This window comes from Phalaenopsis equestris, unplaced genomic scaffold, assembly GCF_001263595.1.
Source record: "Phalaenopsis equestris unplaced genomic scaffold, ASM126359v1 Scaffold000429, whole genome shotgun sequence".
Lineage (NCBI taxonomy): Eukaryota > Viridiplantae > Streptophyta > Magnoliopsida > Asparagales > Orchidaceae > Phalaenopsis > Phalaenopsis equestris.
Genome location: NW_018164870.1, coordinates 150,394 through 176,384, shown reverse-complemented (window position 1 = coordinate 176,384; position 25,991 = coordinate 150,394). Strand labels below are relative to the sequence as shown.

The 25,991-nt window shown below is 36.7% G+C and overlaps 1 protein-coding gene across 1 annotated transcript in view; it reads left to right on the top strand.

Annotated features, from left to right (window-relative positions):
• Nucleotides 1-6,381: 6,381 nt before the first annotated feature.
• LOC110027617 (nuclear cap-binding protein subunit 1) overlaps nucleotides 6,382-25,991 on the top strand; it is a gene marked incomplete at its 5' end in the record, with an annotated part of 89,997 nt that continues 70,387 nt past the window's right edge. Inside the window, 3 exon segments of the mRNA XM_020729118.1 lie at nucleotides 6,382-6,453; nucleotides 7,007-7,069; nucleotides 22,519-22,695. Of these exon segments, the coding sequence (XP_020584777.1) occupies nucleotides 6,382-6,453; nucleotides 7,007-7,069; nucleotides 22,519-22,695 (312 nt within the window).

The window sequence follows — 25,991 nt, the reverse complement described above, 5'->3', positions numbered from 1 at the left end:
AAGCGGGGGAGGCTCATTTCTCTCAGGGAGATAGAAACACTAAATATTTTTATGCTTGTATTAAACAGAGAATAACTAATAACATCATTGTGAGAATTAAAAACAATGAAGGGAATTGGATTACTGGAGATGAGGAAATTGGGGAGAATGCAGTTCTTCACTTTTCTAAACTCTTTGAGTTCCACGAGATATCGGGCTATATTGATGCCTCCTTATTTGATGATGTTCGACATCACATGGTGGATATTGATCTTTGTGATATTCCTACGACTGAGGAAATATATTCCACCCTCCTTGAGATTAATTGTAATAAAGCTCCGGGGCCTGATGACTTTAACTCTGTTTTTTATACCAAATGCTGGAGTATTTTTAAGGATCATGTTGTCGCGGCTATACAAAGTTTCTTTAAAGAAGAAACTCTTGGAAATTATTTTTTTGGCTGCTACTATTGTTCTCATTCCTAAAAACAGTCAAAAGAGTTCTTGGGATCATTTTAGACCAATTTCTTTGACTTATGTTATTTTTAAGTTGATTAGTAAGATTTTGGTCAGACGCCTTTAGCCTCATATTCACAATTAAATATCCTTGAATCAACCTGCTTTTATTGAGGGAAGGGGGTTACTGATAATATTATGCTGGCTCAGGAACTCATTCTTGATATTGATAAAAAATGTAGAGGGGGCAACATGATTACTAAACTGGATATTCGTAAGGCTTATGATTCGATTAGCTGGGAGTTTATTTTGAAGATTCTCCATGCTCGTGGCTTCTCTCAAGAGTTCTGCAAACTTATAAATTCCTGGCTTCATTGTAATAAGTACAATAAGTACAACATTCTCATTAATAACAAATCTCGAGGCTTTTTTAGTGCGGGCCGTGGGATTAAGCAGAGAGATCCTCTATCCCCTATTACTATATTTATTTTAATTTTTGACTATCTCTCCCGTCTTCTTAACAATTTTTTCAGGAGTAACCCTAAGTTGCAATATGCTCATAAATCTAACATGATGGTTTCTCATTTAGCTTATGCCAATGATATGATCCTATTTTCTAATGCTAGCAAGAATACGGTGAAGGAGATTCATAATGTCATGGTTGATTTTCAATCTATCTCGGGCCTCTCTTTCAATGCTAATAAATGCAATATTTATCTAGGGAACATGGTTAATCGTTCTAATTCCTCATGGATAGCTAATTTTACGGGTTTCTCCCTCTCTACTCTTCCACTTAAATATCTGGGAGTTTTTATCCTTAAGGGCAGGAAGAGACGTATACAGTTTGACAAGGTGGTGAAAAAGATTCAGAAAAGAATCTTGGATTGGAAAAATAATTTTCTCTCCTTTGGGGGACGAATTACAATGCTTAGGAGTATTCTTCATTCACTTCCTTTATATATTCTTCATGTTTTCCAACCAAAAAAGTGCACTATTACGACTCTTGAAAGATGTTTCAATAAGTTATTATGGGTGGGAAATCATTCTGGTAGAAGATGATTACCTTGGAAGGATGTTTGTAAACCCATAAGCGCTGGTGGGCTGTGTTTCAAATCTCTGCATCATATTACAAATATCAATGTTTTCAAGCAATGGTTTAATTTCAGGAAAAAAAAGTCGTTATGGGCTAACTTCATGCAGGAGAAATATTGTCGCTTTTCTCATCCTGCTTTGATGAATTGACGATTAGGCAATTCCACGATGTGGAAGAGACTGCTTGCTGTTAAAAATTGGGCGAAGAACTTCATTTATTGGGAGGTGGGTCTAGGTAACCTATCTTTCTAGCACGATTGTTGGTCTCATGTTTTGATGAATACGAGGGATACGAGGTTTTCTAACCTCAAAGTTTCGGATGCTTGGATTGACGACCAGTGGAACCTCCCTTTTCTTTCTAATATATTGGGGTTGGAGGGAGCTACTTTCATTTCTACCATACCTTTTGATCCTCATCTGTATGATACTTAATATTTGAAATTACCCATGACGAGCTCTATTACTAAATCCTTATATGCCTTTCGTTTTAATTTTTGAAACGCCCCTTGGGGAGAGGGGGTGTGGAGTTGGGCTTTAACCCCGTTGATGTCTTTCTTGGCTTGGCGTATTTTTCATTTTATCATATATTGTGATTATATTCTTAAGATGAAAGTTTTGAGAATGGCCTCCAGGTGTTGCTTGTGCTTCATGGCGGAGGAGACCATAGAACATACCTTTTTCTCATGCCCCTTTTCTTTATTTATTTGGAGAAGGGCTGGGTTATGGTTTGGTACTATTGTTTCTTCTGAGAGGAATCTTTTTCTCACCACCTTGAGTTGCAATCCGGGCCGTATGCAGAAACCTATCCTTATATCATTTGTTGGTTTATCTGGATGACTCAGAACGATACTATTCATGAGGGTAAGGAAATTCACAAAATGATGGTTTTCACTAATATCATTTCTTACATTAATAAATTATGGAGATTTGGGAATTCCAAAAAAGCTTTCTTTTCGGGAATTAATTATTTTCTTGGAGGTGAGGAGACTCCTTCCTCCACCTACCTTGGTCAAATGGAGTCCACCCACTAGAGGGTGGATTAAATTTAATATTGATGGGAGTTGGAAAGTCTCTAGTGCTGGATGTGGGGGCATTGCTAGGAGTCACCACAGAAAGTGTATACTGTTCTTCTCTTCTCCTTTTCATGCAAACTCCCCTATTGAGGCTGAGGCTCGAGCTATTTTAACTGCTGCATTATTGGCTCATTCTCTCAGTTGGAAGAATTTTATTTTTGAATGTGACAATCGTATCTTGATTGATATTTTAACTATTGGTGTCGACACCCCATGGGATATTCTGTATTATATTAGGAGGATTAAAGGGTTAGTTTCTAATATGAATGTTATATGGAATTTCGTCTATCAGGAGGGTAATCAACCCTCGAATTGGCTTGCTAATTTGAGTGGCTTTAGTCAAATTTGTAGGGTGGGAGCTACTCCCCCTACCCTTTATACTTTGCTGGTTGGTGATAATATTGATGCTCTTTTTGTTCGTACAAATGTCTCATCTTGATAAATTATGGGTGGCTGACTGGCTTGGATCGGCTCATGTTTTAATTAGGCTGTACGTCTCTCTCACTCACTCATTTCTGGGTAATTTGGAGGTGCGGTGCTCTGGGAATATGACTATTTGTCATTTTGTTTGTTGTGATGAAGGGTATTTTATCATTGGCATGGAGGTTCAAGACTCCTTTGCTATATCTGTTGTGTTTTATTTGGGAGGCCTAGGGCTCCCTATTGGTTGCTGGCCGTGGGTGGGGGGCCTGGGGGTTTTCTTTTCTCGGGTTACAGGCTGAGGAGCTGTGTTGGGTGTATCTGTTTTTATTTGAGAGGCCCAGGGCTTCCTATTTGTTGGTGGTTGTGGTTGTGGTTGTGGAGCTGGGGATTTTCTCTTGTTACGGGCTAGGGGACTGTGTTGGGTGTTTTTTGTTTGGTTTTATATTTTAAGCATGGAGGCCCAGGGCTCCTTTGCTACATTTGTGATGATGTTTTGGAGGTTGTATATTGGAGATATGACACTTGGGGGATATAACAATAGGACTGGTTTTACGGTTGGGCTTTTTAGGCCCGGTTGGATTATCTTTGCTTCTTGGGGGGTTGGAGGAATGAGGACCACTATTTCTATTATAACCAGTTGGATTTATTCTTTCTTTACTGTTTCTTCAATTTTTTTGAGTTGCAAGTTTTGGACTCTTTGGGTCATGCTGCGATTTCCTGTTTTCGAGATGTCTTTGGTTGGCATACAGATTCTATTATCTTTGTTTCTTTTGATATACATGCTCATAGAGGGTATACGTCACTTTTTTGGGTATACGTTTTGGTTTGATACATGTATATTTAGGTTAATTTTACTTTTATTCCAACAATTTTTCTTTTTTGGGTGGAGTTGTATTGAGAAAAATGGAACCCCTAGGACTATGTATTTTTTTGATTTTTAGCGGAGATTCACGTTTCCCACTAACCTATTGTAAGCGTCTTTTTTGATATTAACGCGTAAGGAACCGCGAGCTGGTGTTTCTATTAAATATAATATACATATATATATATATATATATATATTAAATTAGATACATATGTATATATATATATACATATGTATATATATATCTATATATATGTATGTATATATATCTATATATATATGTGTGTGTGTGTATATATATATATATATATACACATATATACATATATATATATACTTACTGATCCTTGCTGCTTCACTTGGCTACTCGCTAATAGCTTTTACAGCTTTTAGGGTTCACTGCTTTTTGAATTTAGTGTTTACTATTCCATTGCTTCTGTCCATTTGTATGTTCTCTAGTGGTTTCCTTGTGAGCTTTATCATTTACATTAGGTTTCCTGTGATACACTCTATGGTTTTCAGTTGTTTCTTACCCGATCGAGCTGGGGTTTTTGCCGAGCTGAGACTTCGTGCCCTGTATTCTGTCTTCTGCGCATTTCATCTGCGGTTCCTGCGTAGCTCTTCGGCTCATCTTTTTTGCCTCTGCCTGACTTACAAGGCTTTTCTTTTCTGTGATGGAGCTTCCTATGATGGAGCTTCCTTCTTCTTTGGTTGAACCTGACTAAACCTCCTCTTTTGCCCACTTGGTGGGTGATTCTCTGGGGGAGACGTCGGTTGTCTTACCTTCAAGTTATAAGGAGCATCGTGATGATACAAGTGACTGTCCTTTTATTATGAATGCAAGCGGAAAAAGTGAAAAGACAACACTCTTTTTCTCCACGTTAAAAATTTCAACGCAGACTGACAAATTCAAATTTGCTCTTATTGAAAAATTTCAGTGGGGACACCCACTTATGGAAATTATTAGAAAAAATTTTGATGAACTCAAATTAACAGGAAAGTGGAAAGTGGGGATCATGGATGGGAGACATGTATTGATTCAGTTAACAGTGCCTGAGGACTACACTCAGATTTTCTCCAGAAAATATCTTAACATCGTTGGTAAACCTATGACGCTACTCAAGTGGTCTCCTGATTTCGACCCAAAACATGAAACTCCTATTGTACCGGTATGATTTAGTTTACTTGGTCTCATGCTGCATTTTTTTCACCATCAGGTTTTCTACTATATTGGGGTCATCCTTTGGGATCCTTTGAAACTAGATCTGTCTGCTTTCAACCTAGCCAGACCCTCGGTAGCCAGAATACTTGTGAAAATGGGTATTACTTTACCTGATGTTACTAAACTCTAGCTGGGCACAACCCATAATGGTTATTGGCAACAAATCATTATGGAGCACAAACCTCCATATTGTACCCACTGTAAGATATTTGGTCATGTCCTTGATAAATGACACAAGTTTCATCCAAATTTGAAATCTAAGGTTCAATTGAATAAGGATGGGTCTAAACCCACTGCTCTGGACATTTTAGTTCCATTTGGGGAGAATACTACCAGACAGGAGGTGTCTGTTGTACTAGACAGGAGATGTTTGTTGCCCCTGAGGAAAGTATGTGTCTGTTGCCCCTGAGGACCCTCCATGACACTGCTGTTAATGTTACTGCGAGTGATGTGATGCTGACACCTTCAAATCCCATAGAAAATAATACTGATGAACTATTACCTACAAATGATAGTGTTCAGATTGATAATCAGGAGAACCTCGTAGCTCCACTTCTTCAGGAAGTATCCGGTGTAGAATATAGTAGAACCTATTGTGGGTACTACGGTTGGTATTCCTTCTGCTTCAACTCTACCACCCCATCAGACTGATTCTTCGGATGAGGAATGATAGGTCTATTCCAGGAGGTAGAAGAAGAATGGAGATCAACTTCAGCTCGAGAATATATTGGATGATACATTGGTTACAACTGGCAATGGCGATCATCTTACCAGCTTATTAGCTTGCTCCTTTCCTAGAACTAGAGGCAGAGGCAAGACCAAATTGTTGATACTATGTATTTAAACACTTTTAGGCTTTTATTTAAGTTTCTAATGTATTTTTCTTTTTTTTCTAGTTTTGGAATCATTTGTGGTTTTGTGTGGGCAGAGCGCGATGCTTGGGCCCTTCCACACATTGTATCTGTATCTTTCTTTCTATTTAATGTATTAGCCTTTTTGGGCTTCCAAATATAAATGCACTCATTATAGTCTTTGCTAATATTTTTGGATCCGATCAAGTATTCATGTGTGAATTTATGACCTCTCGATATCCGAAATTTAGAATTGGGTGTGGTTATTTTTTCTCGTTTGATATGAAGTTGTTTTCTTGTTTCTTGCTAATTTTCAGCATCATTTATAGAACTCTTTGCTGCTTCACAAATAGTTTTTTTATATGATTAGAGATAATGTTAGTCCAGTCATTCTAACAATGTTAAGCTGTATCATCTGCAGGTTGGTCTAATAAACCTTGAAAAGGAGGATTTTGCTAAAGAAATAGTGGATAATACCCACACAAAATTTCAGGTAAGATATTTACTTGTTTAATCATGTATTAACTATTGTCAGGTGTTATTTCTTCTATTTTGATTTACTCCTTTCTTTCGAAGTTAATTTAACATTGACCTGAAATGAGTTTTGGGATGCTTGCCAAATCATTTTTTGCCTTACAAAGCATTTGAGCATGGGGGCAATTATTTACATGACACTTAAACCTTTGCTATATAACACCCTCCTACCTCAAAATATCAAATTCTCACCCAGTTTTGGAATTCACAACAAAACCCAACTTCCATTTTTCTGTTTTGTTAATTTTTTAATTGTTTGATCATAGCACATACAAATATATGAGTTTGGTACTCCTAGAAAGTGATTTTTGGATTAATTTTAGAAATAGGTAAGATTTAGATGTTATGTATTTAATTCTTCCATTAAATATTTTGTGATATGATTTGATGCAACCTTTATTGGAATTTGTACATAGTGGTTCTCACTGTCACGTTTTAATTCATCTTAAGACATCATTGAGATTTATTAGCAGTGCTATACAAGCTCGCTGATATTTGCTTTTAATGTTCAGGATGCCATAGATGTGGGCAACTGTGACAGAATTCGTATTTCATTAAGGTTTCTTACTTGTCTGGTAGGTTTCTGCTAAAAGTTCTCATTTTCCATATTTTAAGTCTGATCATTTTCTGATGTTTATTTTTAAGCTCTCTTGCCAACTTTATGAGGTTTCATACTCCTTGAAGGCGGATATTTTCAAGAAATTACCATGACAGTTCTAATTTTTATGTTTCTGCATTGCACTTTTTCTTAAAACCTTATGTTACTGTGCATCTGTAATCAAGTTAGATCATCTTATTTTACTTCATTGTGCAAAATATGTTTGTTTGCTGCTCTAATTCTATTGATCTAATATTCATTGTTATTTATCTCATTGTTTTAGCTGCCTTTGTTGTTCAGCTTGCCTTTGTGTCGATGTATAACTTTTGTCTTGGGTGTTAAGAAGATAAATTCTGTTCCATATTTTGGAAGTAACTAGGTTTAGAATTCGAATTTCAGAATATAGCCTTGATGAATTATTTTCCTAGCCTTGATGAAGATTTCCAATGATCCTCCTGATTCACCCTACTCGTTATGACATTTTCATGCTGTTTTCCTATCCCTCAATAATCTGCAAATCTTGAAATGTTTTTTTAAGTATTTGAAAGTCAATATAGAATTATCCTAAGTTTAGGAGCCTTGTATTTTGAGATCATTGAGCTTTTCCGATCACAATCCCTTTATAGTATTGTAGTTGGTTGGATTGGATTGAGTGAGATGCTAAACCAACTAATGTGAACTATGTTGCGAATTTTTATTGTAGGGAATTTCTAGATTGAGAAGTGTTATTAAAGGGAATGCCTTATTAGGAAGACATGCCTTTATCAATGTTTTGTAGCCCCATGATCAAATGTATTCTCTTTATTATTATTTGACAAGGTAACTTAAGTAACACACCACTCAACTTTTGAAATGAAAGTACATAAAGATACTCAACAACAGATAACTAATATGAAAATCAAATGACAAGTCACTCCACAAGCTCAATTAGCATCTGCGTTGGTAGCAATGGGTTCTTCAACTTCTTAATGAGTTAAGGAACAATGCCGGGTCGAATTTTCTGCCTTGGTTGCTCTTTACGAGTCACAGTACCAACTTCTATGGTCTTTTGTTGATCACTTCTAAAGTTTGATACCTTTTGAAATTTTTTCTAAGCTTAACCACTTTCTTGAGCTAGCGTTTATGTTATATCCAAATTGTCTGCATAAGTAACATATCTTGGAAAAAAATAAACATTAACCATAGTGTAGCCTCCTACACTTAAAATAGGGCTCTTTAGTGTTGCTGCCATCTTGGCTATGAACTTTTATCAGTATATGACTTTATCTTCTTCCAATTTGACTCTATAAAGTGAATTGGTGGTGAAACTTCTTCTAAACTCTCCCTCTTATGTGAGTTCTTACGCTTCTAAGTCTGCTAAAAAATCAATTTCCACTCATCTAGCTCTTTCCACTAATACTGAATAATCTCTAATCTCAAGTGGCAATAGTGATTGCTTGTTTGAATCATTAAAGTCAGAAAGATGCCTGTGAAATTTCTCCCCTGCATTTGGAATAAGTTGTGGTGCATACCTCGATAGCATAGTAAACTCCACTTCATACTATATAATCGATCTATCTCCCTGCACCAATCTGATTAATTTATCTTGCATTTGTCTTCTAGATGACAGGGGTACAAACTAACCTTTAAAGGTTCTCACGAACTCCTTCCATTATACCAAATTGCCAGGTCAACCACTAAATTTCTTCTGTAACTGCCTTTACTCCCATCTCTCTTCGTCCCCCTCAAAGGCAAACTTAGCTAGTATAACCCTCATCTATGGTGGACATGTCGTACAATCTATGATTTTGTCTACTATTATTAGTCATATTTCGGCTTCCACTGATCCTCTTGCTTCTTAAAATAATGGTCTTTTCATATCCTGAAAACTTCAAATATTTATCCATCTTTGTTCCTCCACCACAACTAGTATGAGACCGATAATTCCAAATTAATTTTGTCACATTAGTCATCATCTAAAAAAATGCAACAGAATTTACTAATATTTTGGGTTATGTTTATTGTTACATCATTTCAGATCATTGCTTCTTAATCTATAATTCAAAATAAAAGGCAACACAATTTAGTTAGACTAAGTTAAAGATTTGAATCCATACTATTTATAACTTAATAAAATCAACCTAGTGACTTTCGTTAAGATTCATTTTGTTTAATTTAAGTCTTTTAACTCTTATAACACTTTTATCATAACCTTCTATCGATTTGGTCCAGGAAGTAGGCTTCGCTCTAGCATCGCATGTAGGACGCCCCTTGCTAGTCTCCTTTATTTGGGGAGCTTTGATCTCATTCGTCGAAGCTTTTGCTTGCACATTGAAGGTGATAGAGTTGCTGTAACCTCCGCGGGTTGAGTGATCTTCGACTGGGGCTTGAGAAGCACCTGAATCTCACCCCTAAAACACATGAGGAGCTTTCACTACTTGTGAGCATACGTCCATATCAGTCCAATCTTCTGGGAGTACACTGCTAAACTGAAATGGGACTTGGTGTTACATATATTCTGCTGAATCATCCCTAAATGGTGGCACTTGGTGTTACGTATATTCTGCTGAATCATCCCTAAATGGTGGCGGCCATGCAAGTAAGCTATCAAACTTGATGTCTTGAAATTCTCTCTATAATGGCCTTCCTAAACCTGAAACTTATTCTTATATATCGCCATCTTCTATCATCACAAGACTGATCATACTGGAGCTTCTTTGCTGGCATGGGCACTCGTAATCTCAGACTCCACAAAAGGTAGGACTACACGCTTGTCTTTTTTGTAAAGTAGTACATGTTTTCGAATCCGTCATGTTGAGTCATGAGATCAAACTGCCACGACCTCACTAACAAAAGATGACATACATCCATTGGCACCACCTTGTACCATATTTGATCATGCAACTGGTTCTCAATAAAAAAAACTCTACGTTACATCTCCTGTCAATGTTAACTTCGTTCTTCTTTTTAAACCACGTCAATGAATACCACTAGGAATGCCTTTGAATCGCGAGACTTAATTTGCCCACTATTTGCGCAGACACCACATTCATGTTGCTCCCTCAATCCATGGTGAGAGTACATATCTTTCCCTTTATGGTGCAACATCTGTAGGATATGTTGTGGTGAAGCCGTGCTGCTCCCTTGTAGCCTCAGTTTGAAGAACCCGTCGAAACACAAATTTCTCGCTCTCATCCAGCGGAAGCTAGTTCTCCTCACCTTTTTCTTCAGCAGCCTCTTCATCACTCACTTCTTCCATTCACCTTGCTCAGTGAAGAAAACAATTCAGCTCATCGGGCAACTGGAAGTTATGTGCCGATAACCATCACATCTAAAGCATTTCTTGGCTAAGGCCGTCAGTGTTGCTCTTCTAAAACTTCTCTCTCTGGATAGTTCTATCATTCTCTTGGTCGGTCTTCTCAATTTCTGTAGCTATGATCTTATTGATGTGTTCCATTGGGGTTGGCTGTTTTAATGGCGATGGGTGCCTGCTTTGCTTTTGTTGTCTCACCACCTTCAATATTAAGATCTGAACGTCCCCCAAAGATTATTGAGGATGTAGTTGCACCATGTTGCTGATGGCGAGCTTCAGGCCTTCCAAGTGCTTGGTCATCATGTTTCTTTGGCTCTATCAGATCACATTTTAGCTCAAGCTGCATAATCTCTGATGTGTACTCCACTGATAGGTACATCTACTGCAGGCGATGGAACCTAAAAAAAATCCCGACGGTAGTGTGGAGGTAGGTACCATTGCTGCAACTCTTTCTTAATCTTCTCCTAGGTAGTAATAATGCTTTGTTCTTCTCTATCTTTCTCCATCTTCAAGTTCTCCTACCACAACGAGGTGATTTTCTTTAGCTTCATAAGAACAAGCTTCACTTTTCTGGTCGTTTGATACCTTATTGTATTAAAAAACCTCTTGATGGTGTCTACTTTCACTCTTGAGTTTTTGTGCCCTTCAACAGACACTCCATCACTGTTTCCTTTAATAGACATTTCATCTCTCGGCCTCCGCTGATACTATATTCCAAAGCGTCGTGGCCAGTCTTATTCTCCACTAAAATCATCCCTACAGAGGGGATTTAAGTTTCCCTCCCCCTCCTCTTCAGATCTCACTACCACCCTCACTAGTAATCTCTGCACGGGCTTTCCCACTGTCATTGAGCTATTATAGCATTTGACAGAGTGGTTCTGTAACCTTTTATGCTAAAATCCTTATTAGGTTCTGATAATTGCCTCTATGTACGCAGATTAGGGTTTAGTGGTGGGTAGGTAGAGGTTGTGTAGAGATAATGTAAGGTGGGAAAGAAAATTTTTTGGGTCGTGGTAGTGATGAGTATGAGTGGATGCTAGAAATTCTTGTATTTAAAAACCCTAACCATGCCTCATTGTATTTAGAAACCCTCTCGACGGTCTGCAACCATTCCATGAAGTCATTCTTACCTTGAAATCCGGTATGTCTACTTTCATTCTTGAGTCTCTGTGTCCTCCAACAGGCACTCCATCTTTGTATTGTCTAACATGCATTTCATCTCTGTATCCTATATAGACACTTCATCTCTCGGTCTCCTCTGATATTATATCCCAAAGGGTGGTGGTCTTTCTGCTTCTCTACTAAATTCGTCCTTATGGAGGGGGTTGAAGTATTCCTCCCTCTCTTTGGATCTCGCTACCACGCTCGCTGATAATCTCTATATGGGCCATTTCCTTGACATCATTGAGCTATTATAACACTCGGTAGAGCTGTCGCTGTAACTCTTCCATGGTAAACTTTTAATCAGGTTCTGACAATTGCTTCTGCATCGGCATGATTAGGGTTTTGGGGCGGGTAGGTGGAATTAGGCGTGCAAGGGTGATGTAGGACGGGAAAGAAAATTTTTAGGGGGATGTGGGAAAAAAAAATTTTAGTGGGATGTAGGGTCGGGGATGGATATATGCTAGAAATCCTAGGATACGACTAAGGGTAAGCTAGCTTTGTTACCAAATGATGCTGGAGTTAACCCAAACAATAAATGAAAAACAAATATTACTACCGAAAGTAATTATACGAGTACAATCAAACACACTTGAAAAAGAAATATGACGACTAAGACAAATAAACACAACTAAACTCTATTCAAAGGTGGTGGTCAGATTTTGTGAGTGGACGACAGGAGGGCGGTGATGTGGTGGATGGCTGTAGGAGGAGGAAGGGAAGTTTGTGGTTGTTTATGGTGGGAAAAAAGTGGAGGTTGGCTGATTGAAATTAGTGGAAAAACAACGAGGAATCAACCACGTGTTATCCTACTCCATTGTAAGAAAGAAAGTGGGATGGACTGTGAAAAGAACTACCGAAAGTGTTTTTGCAGGTGGTGGCAGCAAGGGAGGGGTACCTTGGAGCGTGGACAGGTCGTTGGAACAAGGGAAATAGGTGGCTTATGTGCAGGAAAAAGACAACAAGGCTGCTGTCCCGGGTGACTTCAATGAGGAAAGGGGAAGTATCTGCTGGAGGAAGGTTTGCACGGAGTAGGGGAGCAAGAGATACACACCATCTAAGGATGAGTTACAACCGGATCACCTTCTCTTCTTTGCATAAAACCCTAGAAGGGAGAAATCAGGATGCCGATGGATGTCCTGATAAAAAAACTAAGCAAAGAACGCCCTAAAGCATGACATACTTATAGCCCTAGGGTTACTAAGGAGTGGCCCCACTATTGTAAATAGGCGACAAGCCCAAAAGGAAAGCCTGGCTGACTCTCATGGATGGGAAAAGCCCTGCATCGGTTCAGTCAAAGTAACATGCGAAGCACTTACTCCGCTCCCGCGCCACAAACGAGATGCTTTACATCATAATAAATACATCTACTTCTAAACTATAGAAATACTATAAATCAATATAAAAGCATTAAGAGAATTTATTTTTTTAGATATTATTCTTTACATTATTTCATAATATGCAATGCATTTTACGATATCTGTAACAGGTCTATATCATTTTATATCTGTACAACCATGTTATAAGCACTATCTAGAATTGTACTCCTTAAGGTACTTCAAGTCTATAATCTTTTTTATTTACATGCATGAGTGCCTAAACGTTCCCCCACTAGTACCGTAAATGTGGGAACTCCATCCTAGTCGAGCATACACATACAATTAGTCTATGATGTTCATATCATTCATAAGTTCATTTGATTCAATTCTATCTTAAATAATGCATATCTTTAATATTTTTAGAATATATATTCATTACAATGATATAACGAACATCTAAACAAGCATATAAAACACAATAAAATAATGCAATCGGATTTCAGTAACAATTAATCTATACGATTTAGAAGAAATAAAAGTTAATATAACTTAAAAGTAAGTTTTTACCTCAATCTCAGACGCTTTGTTTTTATTTTTGGTTGCATCCTTCAAGTTAATGACTATATTAATAATGTGTAAAATAAGTTAATTCTTATTATAATTGAACACTTTCTTGTTCAGTTTTATAAATTATTCTTATGTTCTGAATCATTAATTTTATCTATTCATAAAATTTTCTTATTAATATTTTGTTTAATTCATTATACCTCAATAAGTATATAGTAAGTAGTTACATTATTTAATTTTTAATAGACTATATTATCAATTTAATATTTGACATTTTTTTATCTTAGTACATTGTCAATTAATTCATAAATATTATTTCGAAATATTTTAATTTCAGTTACATTATAGATAAATGTTACACTAGAAATGGTGTAGGTGTAATTATAAGTAAGAGTTTGAAAGATAATATTGTAAAAATTAATATAATTGGAGATAGAATTATGTCCTTTAAGATTTTTTTTTATGCTAAGATTTTTAATATTATAAGTGCTTATGCCCCTCAAGTAGGTTTAGATGTATATTCTAAATAAAAATTTTGGAATGACCTAGAAGAATTAATACAAATAGTTCTTCTTGAAGGACGAATCTTTATTGGAGAAGATTTAAAAGAGCATGACGGTATAGTGGTAGAATGCTTATGTCCCTCAAGTAGGTTTAGAAATATTCATGGTGGCTATAGTTTTAGAAATATTAGATTTTGCTGTACCATATGATTTGGTTATTGCTAATACTTTATTCAAGAATAAAGATAAGCATATTTTTACTTGTACGAATGAATCTAATAAAACATAAATTGATTATTTTCTTCTGAGAAGAAGAGATATTTGAAAATGTAAAGTTTGTAATGCCATTTTAAGTGAGAATTTAAATACCCAACATCGATTATCAATTTTGGATTTTAAGATGAAGAGTTGTAAAATAAAGAATACTAGGAATCTAATATAAGGTCATTCTGGATTGTAAGGTCATTCTAGATTTTAAAATATAAGAAACTATGCTATAACAATAGGTTTAAATGTAAAAGCTTTGAGAACTGGAAAAAATATAAAGTGGCTCGTAGGGAGTCTGAGAGAACAATTTGTAACGTTAAAAATTCTACTTTTAGTGATTTTTATAATAGATTAGATACTGAATAGAGTGAAAAATATATGTATAAACTAGCCAAATAAAGAGAAAAGAAAAGTAAAGACTTAACTCAAGTAAAGTGTATTAAAGATAAAAATTAGATAAAAATAAAAAAGTAATTTTCTTAGAAAAAAATATTTAACATAATTTTCTTAGAAAAAATATTCAACATAAGTGGATGAGTTGTTTTGATACACTTTTCAATGAAGTTTATGAAAATAAAATCGATTTTAGTGATTTTAATATTGTTAATAATAATAATATATTTTATTTTTATCGTCACATTAGTTAAAAAGAAGTTGATGAGACTTTAAAGAAAACCAAGAATGAAAAATCACTATGAACTGATGATTTCTTGATTGAAGTGCGACACTATTTAAGAGATTTGAGAGTTTCTTGGTTTACTAAACTTGCTTACTAAACTCTAATATTTTTTAAAAAACTAAAAAGTTGCCTGAGTAGTGGAGGGAGAGTATTTTGGAAAAAACTGAAAAGTTGCCTGAGTAGTGGAGGGAGAGTATTTTGGTCTCTATTTTTAGGAATAAAGGGGATGCACAAGAGTGTGCAAATTATAGAGCAAATAAGTTGATGTGTCATATTTTAAAATTATGGGAGAGTCTAATTCAACATAGGTTAAGACGTGTTGCAAAGATTTCTCATAATTAGTTTGGATTTATGCCGGACAGGTCTACTATGGAAGCTTTACATTTTTTGAGAGGTTTGATGGAGAAGTACAAAGAGAATAAAAAAGATTTACATATGTTTTTTATTGGTTTAGAAAAGGCTTACAATGAGGTTCTAAGAGATATCATTTGGAGAGTTTTAGAGAAGAAATGTGTTGAGATGACTTATATTCAAGTCATTAAAGATATGTTACTTGTCTTCGAATAAAAGGAGGATTGACCATATATTTTCCTATTTTAGTTGGATTACACCAGGAATTGGCTTTAAGCCATATCTGTTTGCTTTAGTTATGGATGCTCTTACTAGACATTTACAGAAGGATATACTTTGGTGAATGCTTTTCACTGATGATCCTTCTTGTGGATAGACTAGAGAAAGACCTCGAGAAAACTTGAATTATGGAGGTCTACTTTGGATTATAAAGGTCTTCGTTTGAGTAGAACAAAACTGAATGTAAATTTAGTAGTAGCTCTAGTGACAGAGTTGTAACTATGGGTGATTAAATTATTAAAAGGTGTGAAAGCTTTAGATATCTCTAGTCTATTGTTCATAGTGATAGTTATAGAGATGGGGGTGTTATTAGCAGAATTCAAGTTGGTGGTTGACTGAAGTGGAGGAATGCTTCATGCCTATTGTGTGATAGAAATGTACCCATTTGACTGAAAGGAAAATTTTATAAGATGGTGTGAGAGCTGCAATGCTCTATGACGTAGAATGTCGGCCTTTAAAAGAGAAGCATAAAATTAAGTTAAGTGTTGCCGAGATGAGAATGCTTAGTTGGATGAATGGCTTAACACTTTGAGACAAAATGCGAAATGAATATATTCTTGATAGGGTTCGTGTAGCTCCAGTAGAGAACAAATTTAGAGAGAGTCGTCTTAGATGATTTGGTCACATTAAGCATCGACCATCTGGTGATTTGCTTAGGAGAGTAGATCTTTTAGATTCGACTTATGTTAAGAAAGGTAGAGATAAACCTAGAAAAATTTGGGCTTATTGTATAAAAATGTTCTTAATTTATTAGAATTAAATGAAATTATGACACTCAATAGGACACAATTGAGAAAAAAGATTCATGCAACCGATTTCACTTAGTGGGATAAAGCTTGTTGTTGTATTATATTAAACATTATATATTCAAATTTTCAATTTCTCAATTATTGTATTGATACATTAATTATTATTTGTTTATTTTTTTAATCCAAAATTTATGCAAAAATTGTTAAATAATACATTGTAATTTCTTTTGCATTTAAACATCATCAAATATACACTTCTATTTAAATATAATTCTATTCAAATAAAATATGATTTGTTAGGTTTTATTTAGTTATATATTGAATAATAACATATTCTAATTCAAAATTAATATTCATTTTAATCCGTAATTCCTTCTTATTTTTTTCTTTAATTAATTGGCTTGTTAATACTTATATATTATTTGATTACAGAAAACTCACTTAATACTATATTTAATTTTATTTAAGTGGTGTAAAGTACTTAAAAACTTATTTGATATTTTTATAATTGCTTATTTATTTAAATTTATAAAATTTTTGTTTATAAATTTATGTAGAAAGTTAAGCGCTCATTCAAAATTTTAGCTTATTTATTAATTTGTTGAAGTTTAAACAAGCCAAGTACAATTATTAAAAAATTTAATAAGCCATGTTTGTTCCTGTGAAAGTTTAGCTTAAGCTTGAGTTGAACATGAACAACATATATTATGTCCAAGCTAAGTCTAATCCATTGCATAATTGGCCTGACTCTACTTGGATTGCAAATCTTTGTAGTTTAAGATTATTATCTCCTAATTTAATTCATCACTCAACTAATTAATATCATAGCTTTATTTGAAAAATTCTGGCATGCATCTCAATTTAGGTTCCTCAAGGCACACCTCAATTAAAAAGGCATGCTCCTCACCATCTCCTTGTGAGTAGGGCTGTAAAAAAAGCATGTTGTTTGCCAATATCTTGTGCTCAGCTCGTTAAGTAGCTCGTGTTCGAATCGTTTGTTGAGTAAACCAACCGAAAATAGATAAATTTTTTAAGCTCGAATTATAAATGAGTCGAACACGAACAACCTTTTGTTTGATTGTGTTCAGCTCGCTATATATGTATGTATGTATGTATGTGTGTGTGTGTGTGTATTTCAACTACTCAGCCTCCACATAATGCTGTCGGTGGTGGGAGAGGAGACTTGTCATACTTCACCTACTCTAGAACTTATCATTGATGTAACGGTTGACAATCTCATGGTGGAGTGTCCAGCCCTAGGTGTGCCCCAACTACAAGTTCAACATTCTACCTTATGTGAGCTCTCTACTGTGGCCCTGCCATCTCATCAGATCAGGCAAGCTATTACTGTCATTCATACACAAGGGGCTCATGATGTGCAACAACCTACACATGCCCGACAATCTTTGGACCATGACATTGATCAAATGAGCCAATTTTCGGATGAAGAATGAAAGGTTTATACATCCACAAAGAAGAAGAAGAATAGAGGTCTACTGGAACTCAAGAATTTAATAGATGATACCTTGGTTATCTCGGGTAATGGCAGGAGAATTAAACATTTGTTAGCTGGTTCTTTACCTAGAACTAGCGGTAAGATTTAGGTATACATAGGGTCATTTCTCATGTTCTTTTACGTTAGACTCTCCGAGTGTTTGGAGACTTTTGGAGTAAAGTTTACTTATCTAGGTTTTAATTTGCTTTTTGGGTATACATGTACTTAATTGGGACCTTGTGTTGTATACTTAGTGCTTTGGGTTCTAGTGTGGGCCCTCACATCCTACTTATATGTACCTTTCTAATATATTTGCCCTTGGGCTTTAAACTACATGGTCTAAAGTTGCACTACTTCAATCACCAAGTCCTTTATTCTGTTGGAGCTGCGCTAAGGAGACCTATGAAATTGGATACACCCACCTTCAATCGAACCAGGCCTTCGGTCGCAAGAATTCTTGTTGAAAGAGATATCACGCTCCCTGATGTGGACGAAATATGACTTGATACTGCCCACAATGGGTATTAACAACCAATTGTTGCAGAACAAAGACCCTACTGTTGCAATCACTGTAAACTGTTTTGGCACACCCTTGTCAAATGCTTCATGCTTCACCCACATTTGAGATCGACATGTCCTAACAACATCATCCATTTGGAGGAAAGTATAGCAGACACTTTTAATCTTTCAGGTATGTCGAATGAAAATTTAACTCATAAGACTACTTCTCACCAACCAAACCAACAACTTTCGTCTACTGTTGTTGAGACAACTCTTCCTCAGATCACAAATACTACAAATATTGTTGTAGTAGATGTTAACCAAAGTGCCTTGGAACCACCTATTGCGAGAGAAGAGGGCACTCAAGTTCTCGAGGAGTGCCAAGATCAATGTGTGCTGCAGGTTGAGTCAGATCAACAGTTTACCTCCATCGAATGGATCAATGTGTGCTGCAGATTGAGTCAGATCAACATTTTACCTCCATCGAAGATCCATCTATTGTTTAAACAGAAGTAGCTCTGGTAGATGATTAACATGTTTACAAATCTAGGAAGAAGAAAAAAAGAACGCTACATCTCAGTAATTCTCAGGATGACTGTTTCATGTTCTCGGGCGGAAGCCCACATCTCAGTATGTTGCTAACTCCCTCCCTAGATCCAGGGGAAGGGGACTTGGTTTATCCACCGACTACATGCACCATGATTAGGAGTTGTTTTCTTTTTGTTATATTTTGGGGAATACGTGTACTTGTAATCCCTATAAGTGGGCTCTTTATTCCCACTCACTAAACCTTTGTATCCTCTCTTTTATATCAATGAATTTTTCATGGCGATTCGAGTAACCGCAGTTGTTCGTCAACTCATCGTCCTCGAAGAGGAAGGGAGGGGGATCACATTGCTTCTTTCGTCGCCTCGTCGAGCCCCAACCTCTCGCTCGATCGCATCGTCCGCTGTTTTCGGCGCCTCGTCGTACTTGTGAAGATGGGAAGGGGAGCTCGTAGTAGTTTCGTGTTTTCGTTGCTTCGATGGATGCACTCCCTCTTTTTTCGGCTGAACCCGACAAATCCTCTTTTTCCCACGTGCTGGGTAACCATCTGGTGGAGTCGGCTGTTGTCTTCCCGTCGAGTTATAAGGAATGTCGTGATGATACAAGTGACTGCCCCTTTATTAAAAAGATGAGTAAGAAGGGTGGGAAAACAACTCTCTTTTTCTCTGATTTAGAATTTTCGGCTTTGGCTGAGAAATGTAAGTTCACACTCATTGGAAAAATTTGATTGGGGCACCCCTCCATGGAAGTTATCAGAAAGAGTTTTGAAGATCTCAAACTAGTAGGGAAGTAGAAAGTGTGACTTCTTGTTGGGAGGAATGTGTTGATTCAGTTAATCATGACTGAAGACTACACTCGAATATTCTCTAGGAAATATCTTAACATTGCAGAAAAGTCAGTGAAGTTGCTCAAGTGGCCTCGTGATTTTGATCCAAACCATGAATCTCCCACTGTACCAATATGGTTTAATTTTCCTGGTCTCAAGCTACATATATTTAATCATTAGGTTCTCAACTCTTTTGGGGCCATACTTGGGAATCTTATGAAACTAGTTATATCCACCTTCAAACTAACAAGATCTTCTATTGCTAGAATACTTGTGAAAAGAGATATCACATTACGTAATATTATAGAAGTCTGGCTGGGCACAACACAATGGATATTGACAACAAATTGTCATGAAATTTACACCCTTTTATTGTATCCATTGTAAGATGTTTGGGCATAGCCTTGACAAATGATACAGACTCCATCCTAACTTAAAATCTAAAGCTAAACTGCATAAGCATTTGTCCAACCCCATTGCTCTTGACACATCTACTTCACACGTGGAGGAAATTAACATAAGACAAGAGTTTGCGTTTGGTTTAATTGCCCCTGTGGGGACTACTGCTTCACCTATGGAGGAACCTTTGCAGCCTGCTCCTTCTGACATTGCGGGGGATGACCCACTTATTATACCTCCTGTGGAATCTCAGTTGGTGATGGATGAGGAGACATTCGATACCTCACCTAATTTAGAACCCATCATTGATGTAGCAGTTGACTATCTCGTGGTGGATTGTCCAACCCTAGGTGTGCTTTAAAAAACCTTAGGTGAGCTTTCTACTGCAGGCCCACCACCTAATCATATCGAACAAGTTTTTAATGTCAATCAGACACAAGTGGATACTTTTGTGCAACAACCTACATTTGCTTGACAATTTTTGGACCAACACACTGATCAGATGAGTCATTCTTCGGATGATGATTGACAGGTTTACACATTTAGGAAGAAGATGAAGAATAAAGGTTTCCTAGAACAATGGAACTTAATGGATGATACCTTGGATGTTTTGGGTAATGACGGAAAACTTAACAATTTGTTAGCAAGCTCCCTACCTAGAACCAGAGGTAAGAGGTAAGGTTATATTTGTTCGCACTCAAGCTCCCATTATCTGTTTGGATGTCTTTTATATTTGATCGCACTCAAGCTCCCATTATCTGTTTGGATGTCTTAATTTTACAGGTGTTTTCATGGGTCTTTTCTTGGTAGATCAATTACTCCAGCTCTTCGTTCTCCCTTTCTTCTACTTCTTCATGCAACAAGTATTTTCCAATCTTTTTTCGTTCGACGCCGTTGTCTTTTGGCCAGCCTATACACGCATCTAGGCGGTGCCCCAACTGAAACGACATGTGAATTTTGTGTAGGAAGAAGAGTCCCTATCAGAATTTTGAAGATCTCAACATGTATATTTTCCACCTGTTTGACACTTATAACTATCATCGATCCGACTATTATTTCCATACGGCTTGTGAATTTTGCTATGTTTGGAGACTTTGGTGTAGAGATTACATGCCTATTTATAATTATGGTTTTTACATGCCTAATTTATAATTATGGTTTTTGGGTATACATGTACTTTTTTGGAGATTTTGGTGTGTTGTATTCCGGGTGCTTTGGGTTCCGAGTTCGGCCCTCTCATCCAACTTTTTTTGTACCACTCCTTTCTAATGTATTAGCCCTTGGTTTATATATATTATATATATATATATATATATATATATATAAACATACATACATATATTGTATGATAATATATTATACATATTTATGTCTAAGTTTAAACCATTGTTTTGCACCTTTTATTGCATAGAATGGGTGCATGTTTGAATTTAATACCCTACATCTATTTTTGCTAATTAATTTAAATAAGCCAATTTCGAGTCAAACATGAGCCGAACACGGACAAGAATTTGTAAATCAAGCCAAATACGAACTCACTATTCACGAGCAATTTCAAACACGAGCCAATTTCGAACGAGCCTAACACAAGCCCAACCTGAGCTCACTCAAGCTCGGCTTGTTCACAATCTTGTGCGGTGTATGGCTCAAAAGCTATATTTACACACACACACACACACACACACACACACACACATACATAGACACACCCGCAGGCATGTGTGCGTACACACACACACACACACACATACATACATATCTTAGCCAGTGCAGGCATGTGTGCGCACACACACACACACATACATACATATCTTAGCCAGTCTTAGAATTTTTGATGCCATTCTTGCCATGACATTTTACTTTTTACTTCCTCAGCCTCATAGGAATGTATTTGTTCATATCTCTTCATACCTTGGTTTTCAAACTTTGGTTTTTTACCGGCACAATTAACTTGCAACAATGGGCTTGTTAGATTTGTTACTTGAAGAACAATCATTCGGAGTACTTTTGTAATAAAAATTATAGTTATCATTGTTTGACCAAGGAATAACAACAGGGTAAGTGTTGGACACTTTTTTAAAGTTGTTGAATATATTCTGATATAATATTAAGGTATGCAATTGATATTGGATGCCTAATAGTCGGGGAGGTTGGAACTAGCCCAGGTTAGGTAATTGTTGATGATGTTATTTTTGCTGCTGTTATTTGGTTGGGTTGAGTTCAAGTTTTCATTGGTTTAGTTGTTGACATCCATTTATGTAGAGCTATTATCATGTCATCAGGGGTTTTTTTGGGTTCTGTTTTGCTTTCTAAAGGTTAAGGTAACATTTTTCAGGCTTAGGAAGCAGAATACTGATAATTTTTTATAGCTTTAAGTTCTTTTCCTGTTTCATTATAGTTTTATTTAAATCCCTGCTCTCTTTGAATATATTTGTTTGAAGCAATGAAAGCATTTTCCTTTTTATCTTGGGTTTTGGTTGTTCTCTGTGCAGATGTGCAATAATGTTATATCTCCAAGTTCTATAATCGAAATCTTTGAGACGTTTTTGTCATCTGCTGCAACCACAGTAGACGAGGAATCAGGGAATCCTTGTTGGCAGGCCCGTGCTGACTTCTACATTTCATGCATCTTGTCTTGTCTCCCATGGGGTGGTACTGAACTTAATGAGGTGAGTTACCATTATTCTATTAGTGAATTATTTTGGGTAAACTCTGCGTCTAAGTGAATTTGAAAAATGAATTTTTTCTGCTTATGGTTCTAATCGTCATTATTGTATATGATCAAATGCTTAAGTCATTTCTAGTGAATCCATTATTATTTTATTTTATTTTTATTTTTTTCATTAAATCACAGTAACCTCATTGCTGCCTTTATAATAGTGGACGAAAATTTGAGATTTTCCGGTGAATTTCTATTGATGGTTATTTACGTTCTTTATATTGAATCTCAGCTAGCCACATTGCTGGTCCTGGTATACCAATGAACTTAATATACTATTTATTTCTGATTTTAATTGGTTTGGTGATCTGCCATTAACTTGGTTGCTCAGACTTTCTCATTAACATAGTTGTAGTCGTTTAGTACTTTTATCCGGTTCTTTTTTTTTTTCTTTTTGATTTTGTTTGGAAATTTTTTATTTAAATGAGTGGCTGCACTATTTTAATATGTTATTTGTGTGATCTATAGAAATTGCTTCCATGTTGTTCTTGGTATTCCGTTATTTTTGCCTCTTGATTTTTTGGAAATAATGTTTGAAGAAATTGATGTTATTTAATTGGTTGCATTTAATACTGTTTGAAAGGCTAAAAGCGTGAGATTTTGTTTGGCTTAGTACTGGATCCTCTTTTTTTGCTTGAATATCAAACAAAAATTCTTTGGTTAGGCATGGGGGCATTGATTTGGACTGTTCATGATTAAAATAGTTTTAGCTGAGCATCCTACCGGAATGATATTGATTGGAAGGTGATGCTGAAAGAGGGGATGCTAGAAGTGAGACTTGGCTATGGTGGAATAAAGAGTGGAACTTAAGTCGAGACATGTAAGAAATGGGTAGGTGGATGGTGGAGATAGACCATTGTGAACTATAGGAAAGAAATGCAAATCATATAAGAAAATAAATGTATTCTTCATTCATGATTATAAGAAAATATAAAATATTATTTCAAAGGTGACTTACTGAAGCTCCTATGGGAGCGAGTAGCGGGCCTTGGCTGAATCGACTCTTCCTGGTTCAACAGGAGATCAGTCTAGCAAGGGGCTGGACCAGCCAACTATTCTATAGAGCGGGAACTACTGCCCCTTACCCCATCTCCGATTCTATCCAATGCTTTATATAGGCTGATTATGTTTTAGGGTTTAGTCACCCTTCACACCCCCCTGCCTCTAGGCGTTCTTTAGGGCTGTAATCAAGGAAAAGTTGCACTCCTATTGTATCATTCTCCTAGATGGTGATTACCTCTACCCACCCCGCGCCTAATCCTCTTCCGTTGCTCGCTGTTTCCATCCCCATGCCTTTTTACTTGCTGCTGTCACCTACAACTACTGCGATCGACAATGGTATCTTCGACAGAGTGGATAAGACAGGATATTAGAGTGACATGACTTGTCCAAGTGGAAATATGCCACAAAGTTAACTCTACCAGTACATAGCTTGCCAAGAGGTTTTTCAGGTGCCAGAACTACGGGCACATGGCCTCCAACGGTCCCACAAGTCGAGTTATCATATTCACAGATTAGGGCATTGTCGAGAAGGTGAAGGATGAGGAGTTAGAGGATAGTCTAAACAAAGAACTTCAGCTCCAAGGTGACAAGGGAGAGATGGTTTTCATACAGAGAGTTCTGCAGTCAGAGCCAACACGAGTTCAATCATGGCTGATGCACAATATATTTTGCCCCAAATGTACTGTATAGAGCAAGGTTTGTAGTTTGATCATCAATAATGAGGGTTGTGAAAATGTGGTGTCCATGTTGATCATGAAAAAATTGAGATTGGCTAGAGAAAAACATCCTCAATCCTATTCCCTTAATTGCCTGAAGAATGGAAATGAGGTACACGTGGATTAGCATTGTTTTGTCAAATTTTCAATTGTGGTTTAACTACAGAAGCAAGTGTGGTGAAACGTGGTTTAGATGGACACATGCCATATTCTGTTTGGGAGACTTGGCAATTCGACCACAAGTTTCAATACGATGGCTTCAAAAGTACTTACCGCTTTTAGAAAGGATGAGAAACACATCATGTTATCATCTGTTAAGATGCGAGAGGTTTAGGCGACACAAAGGACATGTTTGTGCGAAGGGTCACCTTTATGCAGTCATTTCAAAATGCTCCAGTAGCACTGCCAGTAGTCTTACTGAGAGAGCTGAGGAGAGTGAGATACCAATGCTATTACAACCACTACTACATGTTTTCCATGATGTGTTGACCAACTGTCTTCCAGAGGGATTACTGCCTTTGAGGAACATTCAACACACAATGTTGATCTCATATTAGGATCGGTGTTGCGAAATCGGTCTGCCTTTGGATTGAGACCTGCGGAGTACGAGGAGTTGCAATGACAGTTACATGATCTCATCGTGTGAGAGTTGGTTATAGAGAGTACCAGTCTATGTGCTGTCCTCACCCTGATGGTACTATAGGACGGTTTGTGGCAGATGTGCATTGACAACAGACCATAAATAAGATTGCTATCAAGTACCAATTTCCATAACTCGCTTAGACGACCTCTTGGATCAGTTGCACAAAGTCACCATCTTTTCCAAGGTTAACTTATGCAATGGGTATCACTAGATCTGTATGAGGTCAGGAGATGGGTGGAAGACCACATTGAAGACGAGATGGGTTATACGAGTGAACAGTTAGGCCCTTCGGGCCCAACACTTATGAGGTTTATGAACCAAGTATTCCGAACCTGCATTAAAAACCAAGTATTCCGGGCCCACTTTAAAAAACTTGTGGTGATCTACGTTGACGACATTCTGATATACATCCGTTATAATGAGGAGCACTTATAGCTCATAAGGGCGGTATTCAAGGTATTACGAGAAAAAAAAAGCTATATGCCCATCCAAAGTAGTGTCACTTTATGACCGACTAGATATGCTATTTTGGGTTACACGTGTCTAGCGCGGGCATTCAGATGGATCCTACAAAGATCGAGACCATTGTGAGCTGAACTGCACCACAATCGTTCACCGAGTTGTTGCAGTTTCTGGGACTAGCATCATTTTACGGACTATTCAACAGGAGCTTCAGTAGCATCACGTTGCTTGAAGGGAGAGAAATTCTAGTGAACAGAGACAACTCATTGCTTTGACAGAGCTTATGAAGGGAGAGAAATTCTAGTGAACAGAGACAACTCAAAATAGTTTCATTGCACTCAAGGAGAAAGTGGTCCATACACCGTCATGACATTACCAGATTTCAACTAGTTGTTCGAGATAGAATGTGTTCTTCTGGCTTGG